We start from the raw sequence: 12,779 nt of genomic DNA, 5'->3' as shown, positions 1-12,779 counted from the left end.
TTTACTAGAAGCAGGATTTCTCTGGTAGTGTCTTGATTCTTGAGGCAAATTCTTATGAGCTCAATTCCTCAAGAAACTTTTGTTCTGATCTTCCTGAAATAATTTTCATGACTGAAAAATCGTGAATAGAATTCAAGAGCTGGCTTTTAGAAGGAAGAAATGCTGACTTTTTACTTAGCCAGCTGTGGCAGGCTATAGTATTCACATGATGTCTGCTTTCATTAGTACTGGTGAAACTTCTTCGCAGTGTTCATTTTTTGGCAGTGCGCTTAACATGCAGAGGTGGCCTAGAGCTCTGAATTTGGCTTTGTGATTCAAATGTCCCCAGTGCTGGGAAGTGTTTAGTTACACAGGCATGAGCCTGAGTTTAGTTAGCCAGGATGTTAAATCTTGACTCAAGCTTTCCCAGGGGCATGGTGGGTGTTGCTGTGCAGGCCTCTTGAAACAATACAGCACTGAGATTTATTTAGCTCAGAGAGAGAAACATGTAGGCAGGAACTTGAGAACTGGGTAAAGTTTGCGTGCTGCAGTGGGCAGTGCTGAGGCAGAGAGAAGGTGTGAGATGATGTGTGTGAGTGAGTTCTGCGCTGACCTTCCAGATACTGTATTTGCTTTTTGTTCTTACTGTATTAAAACCTGCTTGACCCAAGTCTAATGACGGAATTCATCCATCAAATTTATTTATTTTTCCCTTCCTTTTTCCTTTCATTTGGTGCTGCTTCTTCTCTCCCTCTCTTGCTTCTTGACTCTGCCTGGGCAGGCCCTTGCTCCTCCTCGTCCTCCTCTTCCCAAAGAGGAAAGCTTTGCATGGCGTCCTCGCACTGACACTAAAGTGACCAACCTTTTGCCAGTGCCCATCATGGACTGCGTGTACCTGAATGCACCCAAGCCTTATACGCAGCGTGCATCACCAAATTCCAGTGCACGGTGTTATTTCTCATCACCTACTCCCTATGGGGCCGTCCCCAGTGGGAAGCAAGGCTTGCCAACAGGGCATTCTCCCTCATCAGGCCCCAAAGACGAGGTGCATGCTGGGCAGCCACTCTTGGAAAGTCGCTCCTTGTCGGATGCATCGTCCATACAACACAACCCTGACAGGGCAAATCCCTGTAGTAAGGCTGGAATGAATACCAGTCATGAGACGAAGGCGGATAAAAAGGTCACCAAACTATATGTAGCTTGTTTATCTAACAGCACTTGCTCAGCCGCATCTGAAAATTCCACTGGCACCACACATGACCCAGCAGCCAGCACCAGTTTGGGTGCTGAGCTCACTCAGGCACCAGCCACCAACATTGTTTCCTCTGTAACAGATACTGGAAAGCCTCTTCCTGCTCCTCCTCCTCCTCCTATTCCTCCCAGGCCGTACTTTTACATTGTCCTCAGTAAAGACGCAGTTAGTTATGGTGCGGGCCAACCCTCCTGGACTCAGTCATCACCTCCGCAAGCTGTGAGGGACAAAGTGCTAGAGCCCCAGAGCACAGCTGCCACAGAGGACAGGATGAGAAAAGAGCCTTACCTTACTCAGCAGCGACAGCCACCATACAAGGCAATGGGACGCAGCATGGTACATGTTTTCTCCGTAACCTTGTTTTCTTTCACCCGTGTGAACGGTTCTTTAATTCATTATGATGTTCCCTTAATGCTTTATTCCCCTCCTGCCTAATTTCTGAGTACTCGTTGTGCCACTGAAGTCTTCTGGTCTTCTACTTGATAATACTTAACACCGTGCGCACACCCCTTCAACATTGATCTGTGTGTTTGTGAGTGTGGTGTTTGTAGGGGGTTGGGTTGGGCTAGCAAGGAAATTTCTATTTTAGGGATGTGTAAAAGAAGCAAACTCCGTAACGTGATGGTTAGTGCTTCTCGAGCGATGGCGAATGCAGAGCTGTTCTGTGGTTTGATTTAGCCTCACTGCACAGAACTGAAGAGGGATGGTGAGGGGAAGGAAGATTTTTGTGAAAAACCATGTGTGTTCATAGATGTCAGGGCTGCAAAACTGAAGAAGTATATCTTCCTTAAGGAAAGAAAATCTGTTGGGCCTTCATATCGTTTTGGGTGCATCCTTGCATGACACTATATGGCTGCATTAGACTGAAGTAGCAATCTCCCCCATTGCATAACAACACCTTGTTTCCTACAGGATGCCACTGCCACCACCACAGCTCAGCCTGGGGTTATAGTAGTCCCCCTCCTCCAGGTTAATCCAGACAGACAGCAAGAAGGCAGCTCCAGCACTCCACCACCGCCTCTGGTTCCTTTCGGGCAAGGCTCCGTATTCCCTGAGACTGTTTCTTCTGGCTCACCCTTGACTTTTCCAACTCTAGATGATTTCATTCCCCCACATCTCCAGAGGGGTTCCCACCATAACCAAGCACCCTCTGCATCTGGCACATTACCCTCTGTTTACCCGAAACTGCCATTCTTCTCATCACCACCTTCACTTATCCCTCCAGTCACGGGGTCTTTGCACAGAGGCTTGAAGCCTGAAATCACTGGAGTCATCTCACGTACAGTAAGCTTGCCAAGTACCCTCCTCGCCCTTTTCCTAAATTTGTATCCCTAGATTAAAATTACTTTCTCCTTGCAATACTAAACTTGAGAGAAGAGTGATGACTCACTCCCTGCTGGCAGCATGGCAACTGAAACCTTGTTTATGTCCTGTGCTAGTGCATGCGTGTTGCCTGCCTTGTGCAGCTTTGAACTTTCTGTTGACTTCTTGCAACAATATTTGACTGTCTCACTTTGTGCCCATTCTGCTAGGTGATGCACACCTTAAGAATCTTAACAGGATTTGCTCAGAATAATGAGTTCTGTGAAACAGAATAGCTGCAACTAACTGATCTCTTCAGGCTCTTTTAATAGCATCCTTAATTGTGTTTCAATAACATTTAAAGCAGCGACAGCAGACCAGTTAAAGGTTAGGGCTGGCTTTCTGTTCCACTTGGAGCAACAAATCCCTGCTGAAATCAGTGTAAGATTGCTGCTAGTATCCAATGACCTACAAGCAGTAATATCAGTTACTGAGCGAAGAGTCTTCCAAGCATGTAGGTGGACTATGGGATAGATTAGGGAGAGAGTGTCTCTTCAGTTGGGAATTGCTCGTCTTTGAAAACCTCAAAGAAATTAATCCACAACAGTTTTAACTTGGAATTTACTATGTTCTTCTTGAGTTAGGTTTTGTTTCTCTTTAAGCTCATCACCTGTTTAAAAAGTCCTCAGGGGCAAGGAGAAAAAATAGCTCTCAGTTAAAGTTGCAGCAGAGGCAAAAGGAACCTGGCCCTCCTTGTACTGGAAGTCTTACAACCACCTGTATTTTTTTTTTTTTTTAATGTGATTGCTTGTAAGGACAAGTAAGAAGTTCAGCAAAAACCCACTCCTCTCATGATGATTCTTTCTCTGCCCTCTGACTCTAAAGGGATCTAGCAAACAGGCATGTGGGGAGAAAAAAGAAAAAAAAACAAGCAAGGATGACATTTTCAAAATTTCTCAGCGTTGGCCTTTCTGCTTCTGTTGAAATCAGTGCATTTTTTACTGCAGAGAACAATGAAAGTTTAGGGGGTTTGTTCAGTGTTTTGTTGTTTCTTTTTATTTTTTTTTTTTAAATGGAGCCTATCTGCAGGCTCCAGAAAAATTCAGCAGGCATCCAAATCCTAGAGTAGTGGAAATTTTGTTGTACTTTATTTTCATGATATGAGAGCTTTGAAACATTTTTGGGCATGCTCACTTCAAGCATGTAGTCACAGAGCTGTTTTCCACAATGATTTAAATGGTCTTTGTTCACCCGCTTTGGTGACTTGGCTGGGACTGTTGAGCCTACCCTGATCTGACATCCTTCTTCTTTGAGGGGTTCTTTATGTTTTAGTTATCAAAGTGAAGCTCAAACCCAACTCTTTCATACTTCTCCCTGACTCCCACTCCTTTTCCCAAATTGCATTGTTTGGAATTTTATCACAGCCAGCAAAATGAGGCCGGGTCTGTCTTAGGGACCTCTGTTTCTGAAGACCACTGATTCTTTTCTGTCCTCATGAAATGTCTATGGCCTGATTAGATGCTGCTTGGAGCAAGATCACCTCCATCCAGCAGAACAGGATTGTTCTTGCCTATTTCTCCTTTAGGCTGTAGGTGCTTGTTCTGATTGTGGCCAGTTCTCACTGTGTTTTATCTCTGAGCTCTGCTGCCAGGCATCACTCTGACCCCTGTCCAGCCCCCTGCCTGATCCTGCAAGTCCTTTCCCTGATGCTGGTGGGTATGAAAAGTGCTGAGTTGCACCTGGCCAGAAAAGCTGGGAATAAGGATTGTTCTGGAGTAATATTCTGTACATATTCAGGTTTTTTGGTAGCAATGAAAATCATTGTGAATGCTCAGCTCCGTTTTGCAGATCAGTGGCCTGCAGCATTTGAGTCTGACAGTGGAGTAAGAGGAGTGCAGAAATCTGGTATGCTGTTCCATACTCTGTTTGGATGCTCATTCCCCATTAACAGTAATTGTGTGTCCAGATTCCTTAGGAAGCTTTGAAAAATCTCAGCCTAAACTGTCATGCACGGTCTTTAGTCATTGTCCCTTCTTTATCTCTTCCCCTTACTACCAACAAAAGCCCAGTAACCCTGGACTGAGATTTTTCAAAGATGAACTAGTTTTTAAAGTCTCCCCGCTGACACAGCCTGTATTTCTACAGAATAACCAGAGCTGTGGTGATACCAGAGGTGGGTTTGAAATAAGCAAATAATTGAGTTGGACGCTTTAGGAGAGCAAGAGCAGCTTGCTATTTGTGCTCCAGCAGCAAAGCCATGTTGAGTATCTTCCTTGCTAGAGTCCTGCTTTTCACCCTCTATCAATTTTGGGGTTTTTTATTTCATTATTTTAACCAGGTAGGTGTCACGCTGTCTCCTGAGTGATGATGCTAACCTTATTCCTTGGAACTTCCTTACCAAACCAGCTGCAGTAGTAATGTTTCACTCCAGAATTGCATGAGTTTTGCACGTCTGACTTCTTTCTGTGAAAGGAATACTTTTAAAACAAATGTTTGTGTGTGTACCTATCAGGGGAAAGATGTCTGTGTCTTCCCCACTCCCCGCCCCCGCCCCCCACCCGCAACCAGACTGGCTCATTTCTGGCACCCTGTGTTTGCTCCAGAGAGTCTGTTGGATGAACTTAGTGCCTCCTTTTGGGCTTGGAGTTGTGAAACCCAACACCAAATAATTATAGTACTTACTGCCTTAGCAAGCTAATTGCATTAACAATGAGCAGGGTTTGTAGAAGGAGCAGGGTAACACTCATGCTTATACCTTTTTTACTAAAATTTGTTGTGATTATGCTTCTTATTCAGCTTTTCTTTTTTTTTTTATTACAACACCCCCCCCCCACCCCAGCCCCAGATTTTCTCAATGTAGCAGTCTTCTGCATGCTGCTAATGATGTGTTGCTCTCCTTTCAGGACCCAGGTCCTGTACTAAATGAAGTGCCCCAGCCTGGCACTGGCACTGACTATTCAACATCCTTCACTTCAATCAACAAGTCTTCCTCTGCCTATCCCTCTACCACAATCGTCAATCCCACTATTGTCCTCTTGCAGCACAATCGAGGTAAGGAGACTTGCATTTAGATATCTGTGGCTCAAACTGAGCAACCTGTTATGCTGCAAGGAACTGGAGAATGTGTGTGCCATGGACAATTAAGTCCAGACTACTAAGAGCTAACAAAGCTGCCTCCAGAAAGTTGTAGCAACTTGAGCGTAAAACAGGCAAGTAAGAGGTTAGAGGTGTGGGATGATGCCTACTTTTTCTGATTAAAACCTATGGATCAGGAGCCGCTCTGAGTTTGGGGGAGAGGCTTATAACTGGGGTATAAATATGTGAATAAGTTATTGAAGGGTGACAGCTTATTCCCTATCTGGTGTCCTGTCATGATGGAAAAGGGTATGTGCTCACATCTATCTGTCAGTAAAAGCAAGGTAGCTTGAAGTAGGTTCTCCCTCACTGGAAAAGGCGATACGTTGCTTCTCAGCTAACTGAAGTGTTTTCAGTTACTGTGGGAGAGATTTGACCTCTGATTTACCCGATAGTAAATAATCTGTTTGCCCATAAGTTTGAACTTGGCAATTTGTTCATCTATCCGTAACTGGATCAACTCATACCGCAGTATCCTTGAGCTCTGGGTTTGCGTATGAACAAAAATGACCTTGTTTGAGCACTCCCATGTTTACTAATCTAAACCTTTCCCTGACTCACAGCAGCTCCCTCTGAATGGATAGTTGCCCCTCTTTACCTCTGGCATTACAGGGAAACTTTGCTTCTCCTTTGACCTGTGCTGTTATGTTGTAGTTACTCTAATGACAGGCATGCCTTGATGGGCTCCTTTGTAGCCACTTGTGTATATTTCTTTTTCAGTACTTTTTTAAAACAGAATTCAGTCTTTGATCCTGAGGATTGTGTCCTCACTATAGCCCATCTGATTATAGGGTTAATGAGTAGGTTATCTCTTCCTTTTTATCAGCATCTGAAGCAGCTTTGCTTATGTGCTTCTGGATGAGGGTATCTGGATTCCTCAACTGTTTCAAGAGGAGAAAATATTATTTGAGGCAGCCTTTTTTATCTCAAGGACTTTTTTTGACTTTCTTGAGCCGGGATACTCTTTTGGTTGGTTTTTGCATTAAATCTGGAGGATTTCAGTGTGTAGCACACAAGGATATTTTCTCTGTAGTTTTTAAGGGCATGGCACACAAATCTGTATAATTTGATCATATACACATGCTAGCTCCAAGACAACTGATAACAAATTATTCTGTTTACTATTTACCTTCACAGTTAACAATTTGTCCTTTCTAAATGTCTCGCCTCTGACTATTAGCACTCATGATACTGTATCCTGATAGATTAAAGAGCCTTCTGTCATCACAGTTTTGTTAACTATGATATAGATAAGCAACTTGAGGTGATTCTGTGAAGTATCTCATTCTAATGCATATTTTTCAGTTGTTATTAGTCAAACTTGTAATTTGCAGGAATCATATTGAACTGGTTTGACAAGGCATGTTAGTCATAAATCTGTATTGACTGACATTGCGTGTCATACTATGTATTTATTAGTAAAATCCCATATAAGTTATTACAAAATATTTTTTTCCTGGCATTATTGTTGACTTGACAGACAGATGTCCCAGCCATCACACTAATGCTTTTTGAAGTTTGTTACAACATTTGCTTTCTTCCTTGTCCTGTGGAGTTTCCTTTGTATTCCAAGAGATACTGAGGAGGAATGTTAATGGTCCTATGAGTTGCTGTGTCCATAGCTGCTCTCTTTAGAGCAGAAAAGTGCTCTAAAATTCTTCAGTACATATTATATGAATGTGCTACTTTTTCAAGCATCTGACCTCAGCATAGTCGTTAGTTACTGTTGAAGTGGAAAGTATTTCTCCATCAGACAGTAGGATGGCAGACTTTTTTTTTTTTTTTTTTTTTTTTTTCCTTAAATGCAGAGTGGAAATAGTAATCGGATGTGTCATCTTTTCTGTCCTCTTATTAACAGTTCCACTGTGCCTATTTGGTAAAGGAACAAGATCATTGCTAGGTTTCTGTCTATTCTTTGGGTACCTTAAAACCTATTTTTGAGTCTCTGAGACTTTCTGTTAATTCTTTTACTTCTGTTGTAATTTTCTTTCACCTCCCAGCATACGTTACCCACTCACAGGTATACGTTTTATTAGTTTTCCGTCTTTTTATGTGTTGAGGGTTTCTTACAGTTCCCTATGCTTCCGTTCCTACCTAAGCTTTACCCCAGTATAGCATTAAGATTTCTTTTTGCAAGCTTAGTGTTTTTAAATGGTTCTCAGATCTTAGTTATCTATTACATTTCTGTCCTGGCTGACATGATTCATATTTGGTTTCATGTTTATGGACCTTATCTATTCAAAACTGGTTTGGTCTCATGGCATATCACAAATTGTTACTAGGTTATGATCCACCTTCCCCTGAATGGTTAATTGTGTTTTGTGCCAAAATCAATTCCCTCATGTCAAGATGAGGTTTAATATAAATTCCTCTTGGGTGCTATGAAATGCCCTCTGAATTAGAAATTTCAAGGTCATTTTAATGCTGGCAGTCTGAGATCTCCAGTAGTTTAGTCTTCCAGATGGATAATAGGGCTTTCTTTCTCCTCAGTGGATTATTGATTGCTTTTTATGGAGCTGGTTGTCTTATTCTCTGGAGTGACTGTGTAGCAGACATCATCTACTGTCCTATTTTATACTTCATCTGCTCATTCATTAATCTGTAAGCATGTAAGACTCTTTGATTTGGAGCTATTAGAGACCTAGAAACAGGTAATAGCATTTGAAGCACAGAAACTACACTATATCCTTTTTTTGTCTGCTTGATCTTAGTAAGTTGTGATGAGAGATCTTGGAATTTTTTCTATTGAATTTCAGTAATACCAACTGAATAAGACTTCTGCTTATAAACGAGTAATTTCAGATCCTCTTGTTCATTCCTAACATGAAGGTAAGAATTTCTTCCTTTCCTGTCTCTTGGTGTCTACATTAATTTTCTTTTTGACACCTTTATTTTGCACTAAACATGTACTCAAATACTTGTTTGCTCTTCCCCTTTTGTTACTGGTTTCAAGTCTTAGTCTCCTCCAGTCCCCCCTCCTCTGGGAACTCTGAAGGCATCTATAATCATTTCTTCACTGTTGCCAGCAGTTATATTCCTCTGCTCAACCCTTCCTCTGAGAAGCCTACAAGTTTTTGTCCTGTGCTTACAGTCCCAGAACACAAGGTCAAGGGTGAAAGCCTCAGTTAACTGCTGTGTGCCTGAGGTTACAAGCTGGCTGTGGAGGGCAGGAGAGTGAAATAGCAGACACCTCCTGCTCCTTCCCCTTCTATCCTTCAGCAGCTCTCTTTCCTACTCAAGAGACATGAGTGAAAAGGATACCTCCTCCTCATGTAAAAAAGTACTTTTTTATTTTTTTTCTTCTTCATGAAAAGTCTGTTCATATGTGATATTCTCTCCCCTGTGGAAGAAGAGATAGGAGAGAGCCCTCAAGCATCGACTCTGTAAACAATATATCTTTGTCAGAACACCTTAGTGATTGAAAGCAGTTCTCCTCAGTGAAGGTGATGGTTGAAGCTGAGATCATCCTCACTCGCGTCTTTTCTCCTTTCTCATAGTACAGTAGCCTTCTCCTGATGGCCTGCTTAGAAGAGTGAACCCTGCAGCAAGTGGTTCCCATCTACTTTTCAGGCTCAGATTGCTAACCCTTCCTTTTACCCATTGCATTTAGAGGGTTGTTTCATATGTTGGCAGCTATCATATGAGCATAATGCACATGAGCAGCTTGCCATTGGTGATTAGCAGAGCAGAAGTGTTGGAGTTAAAGACCAGTCTCCCTTGCTGAGATGATCTACTTAGTACAAACATCTAGTGAAGGTGGGTTCTGCTAGCAAACAGCATACACCTGGAGGGTTGTTACCTACTGCAGACTTGCTTGGTAAGTGTCCTATGCCACCCCAAAGCAGTTATTTCCTGAACAGACATTGCATGGCATGGTTTTTTATGAATATATAATAGGTGTGATTAATATATTAAAGTTTTGAAATCTTTGCATTAACAATACTAGCTTTCAAGAATGTTTGTATTTTGTATGTCAATAAAACAGTTTATACTTTTCAAATGGCTTTCATGCTTTAAATGAAAGGATTAATTTCTAGGGAGTAGAAAGAGCAGAGAACAGAGCTAAGAATTCTTGGTTTATTCCCAGCTGTGACTTGGGCAAGTCATATGGGCATCCCTTTAGAAAGCAGCTGTAAGCATCAACTTCAGGGTGGTCAAACACTATGGGAGATACCACAAATGTCGCCGTCTGGGAACTCAGTAATGAAAGGCTTTAAACCAAGGGGATCGTTCTGGGAATCAAAGCCTTAACCAAGCTGTGTCTGTGTGCAAATCACTGAATCTGCGACTTAGTAGTATGTGATGAGACTCAGCAAGCAACCAAAGACTCGATCCTTTCCTATATCCCTTTGAAATGCTACACAATGTTGTTTCAAAATGTACTTCATGCTAATGGTAACAGAGTTAGTTGTCAAGTTGTTTGACTCTGTGGGTCTTTACTGTCCAACTTTTTTCTTTCTCTGATGTTAAGAAAAAAAAAAAATTAAAATGCTCTTTGCAAATGTATTGGTCACTGCATCATGAGATTTATATTATTCCACGAGGCTGCTGGGTGGAGACGGGACTGTGGGCTTTCACTTTGGCAGGTTATTTGAAAACAGATTCTCTCCAGCAGCTGCTGCCGTTCTGTCTACAGCGTATTTCTTGCCTGTCAGAAATGCAGCACCAGAGCACTTGCTGTTTGTCTCACCCATTTGTTCTGTATTTCTTTTTGTTTTGTTTCTTCATTTACCACAGAACAGCAAAAAAGGCTTAGTAGCCTGGCAGGTATGATGTGAAAGGTCTGCTACCCTCCAACTGCTGCTTCTGCTGAAGCAAAGCTGCTGCTTTTTTAGCTTGTGGAGTACCTTTAGCAAATACACTTCCCAGGAACTGCAAAGAATTAGTATAAATATTTGTCCTGGCTTAGTCCAGGTCACTGAATGTTTGATTTCAGTCTTTTCTCCAAATGCTACCTATGTGGCCACATGTTAATATGCTGAAACCCTAAATTACTTGGCTGTTCCTCCTAAGTCATTCAGTTTGGTTGTTCTAATTGACTTTTGTGGCTGCCTTTTGAGCCTTTAGGTTTATTCCCTTGGGGTATATTCTTAAGTTTCTCTATACTGCCATTAGAGTTAGTATTGTTTGTGGTGAGGGGAGAGGAAGAGAAATAAAAATCAGTATTTATATGACTCAAAGAGCAGAAGTATTTGTGCCAGATGTCAAGAAATAGATGATAAAATTCTAGTGTGCAAGTAAGCGTGTGTGCTGCCACTCTTCCCTGAGCAGCTCTCTGCTCTTGCAACGGGTGTGAAAGTCTGTCCTTGAAAGAAGACCAAGTTGTTTTCCTGGTCATCTTTCCCTCCCCACACCCCAAACAGAAGTAGCTCAGTCTGCAGTGGGTGTTACAGGAACAGCACATTACACACTGCTTACCCATAGTATTATTCTTTGGTTATGGCCGTGGCAGGGTAGATGGAGAGGTGGGAGGGAAGATGCTGAGGATCCCGTGAGGATGGCAGCTGCTGACCTGGTCCGACTTCATCCACCAGGTTCCTTCGGCTGCGACACCAGCCTGTCCGTCCTCTCTGCTGCCACCCTGCTGAGGTAACAGGCTGCATAACAGCTTACACCAGTTTCTCAGCTCCTTTCCTTAGTGTAGGTGTTGTCTCATCGGACACAGCTCCTCAGCTGCGAGTTTAACACTTGCCTGCAAGTCGGGACAAAGGTTTCCTGTTGGTTTTCCCTTTCACAAGGTGTTTCCCTTCATTATCAGCAACTCGTTTGTTTTCTGAACTAGAGATAGCCACAGAGCAGTTTATTGCAGCTCAAATGATCCTTAGCCTGGAAGAGTGGAGCACATTGTGGCACACCTGCTCTCAATGTGCCGAAACAACCACACAAAGCTGCTGTCTACCACCTCCCCCCTGCTTTTTGTGTCCTATTGGTCACAGCAGTAAAACTCTTTTGCTGTGCAACCCCATATATTGCTGCTGCTCTTGCAAAAGGATTGCTCAGGTGCCATGGAGTGTGCTGACTGGTGCAATCTGATTATTTGGGTGATTAAGCATCAGATTTGGCTCTCTGACTTTTGAGTACCTCAAAGTCTGGTATATACCTCTATAAACTCTTTTGAAATCATTGGAGCTGCATGGCAAATAAGTCAGTATGAAGTTTAGCTGTTATTCTCCAAGTTGTAGGGTATTGTAGGAAATCTATGGAGAAAGATGTCTGCTTTACTTCCTCCCTCTGCAAAGATACCCGTGCAGCAGTTGTCTCTGTTTGCAGTATCAGCTGAGCAGCCGAACTCGACCAGCAGCTAAGCCAGTCCTCTTGGTTGAGTCCTGTGGACTTAGGAAGGACTTACCTGGCAGGGTGCACAGTGGGGCTTGCCCTAATACAGCTCATGCTGACAGACAGGCCTTTCCTGTCTCCAGGGTTGTCAGTCTAGTACTTTCAGCCGGTTCTAAGTGTACTCCAAAAAATATTTTTGAAAACTCCTTGAAAATACATTTAACTAGCTGGTAGATTCCCCCCAGCTCTGCCATGCTAGAAAGCTTTCAAACCTTCATGTTATAATATTAAAGATATGAATTCATGGTTAGGAGATGACTGGCACAGGCCAGATGGTGGGTTTTATTTTTGCTAAATCATGAAAATAAAGATTTTGCTTAGATCATGGCTGTGGCACTGGCAAACCAGATTGCGACACATTTACTCTGTTGTTTACATCTATATTAGGTATTATGAACAGTATCATCACAGTTTCAGATGGGATCTACCTGGCAAACAGCCAACCACTTTTCCAGTGCAGGGACCTAGGGAATCAAAGAGAAATCATATAGATTTACCAGTCCTCTTAGAGAAGGACTTTGTGACCTTTTCTGGCATTGAATTCTTCAGCCTGCAGAAAATAATGACTTTTCTAGAATAGAAGCTCAGGACTTGTAACATCAGCAGTGACGGTAGTAAGTAATGGAAGAAAGCTGCAACCTTTCATAAAGTTTGCATCCTCTCCACGTGCTCATCCACATCCAAAACTGCTTCCTCTTGGTCTTTGAGGTCATGGAAGAATGGTCTAGTTTCAGTTGCTCTCTCCATGTTCTGTTCCTAGAGGCTTAGTAAGGAG

At 42.6% G+C, this 12,779-nt stretch overlaps 1 protein-coding gene across 3 annotated transcripts in view; it reads left to right on the top strand.

Annotated features, from left to right (window-relative positions):
• SORBS1 (sorbin and SH3 domain containing 1) overlaps positions 1-12,779 on the top strand; it is an 81,524-nt gene that overhangs the window by 18,852 nt on the left and 49,893 nt on the right. For 2 of the 3 annotated variants that reach the window (XM_086466361.1, XM_086466359.1), the window contains exons 8-11: positions 761-1,567; positions 2,144-2,515; positions 5,437-5,584; positions 10,406-10,435. In XM_086466361.1, coding sequence (XP_086322487.1) covers positions 761-1,567; positions 2,144-2,515; positions 5,437-5,584; positions 10,406-10,435 — 1,357 coding nt within the window. The remainder of the gene's footprint in view (positions 1-760; positions 1,568-2,143; positions 2,516-5,436; positions 5,585-10,405; positions 10,436-12,779) is intronic. The other variant, XM_086466360.1, reaches the window with a different exon arrangement.

Source organism: Leptosomus discolor, chromosome 6 (assembly GCF_034619465.1).
Source record: "Leptosomus discolor isolate bLepDis1 chromosome 6, bLepDis1.hap2, whole genome shotgun sequence".
NCBI classification, from domain to species: domain Eukaryota; kingdom Metazoa; phylum Chordata; class Aves; order Leptosomiformes; family Leptosomidae; genus Leptosomus; species Leptosomus discolor.
Note: the sequence above shows the minus strand (reverse complement) of the source record. Positions and strands in the feature narration are given on the sequence as shown.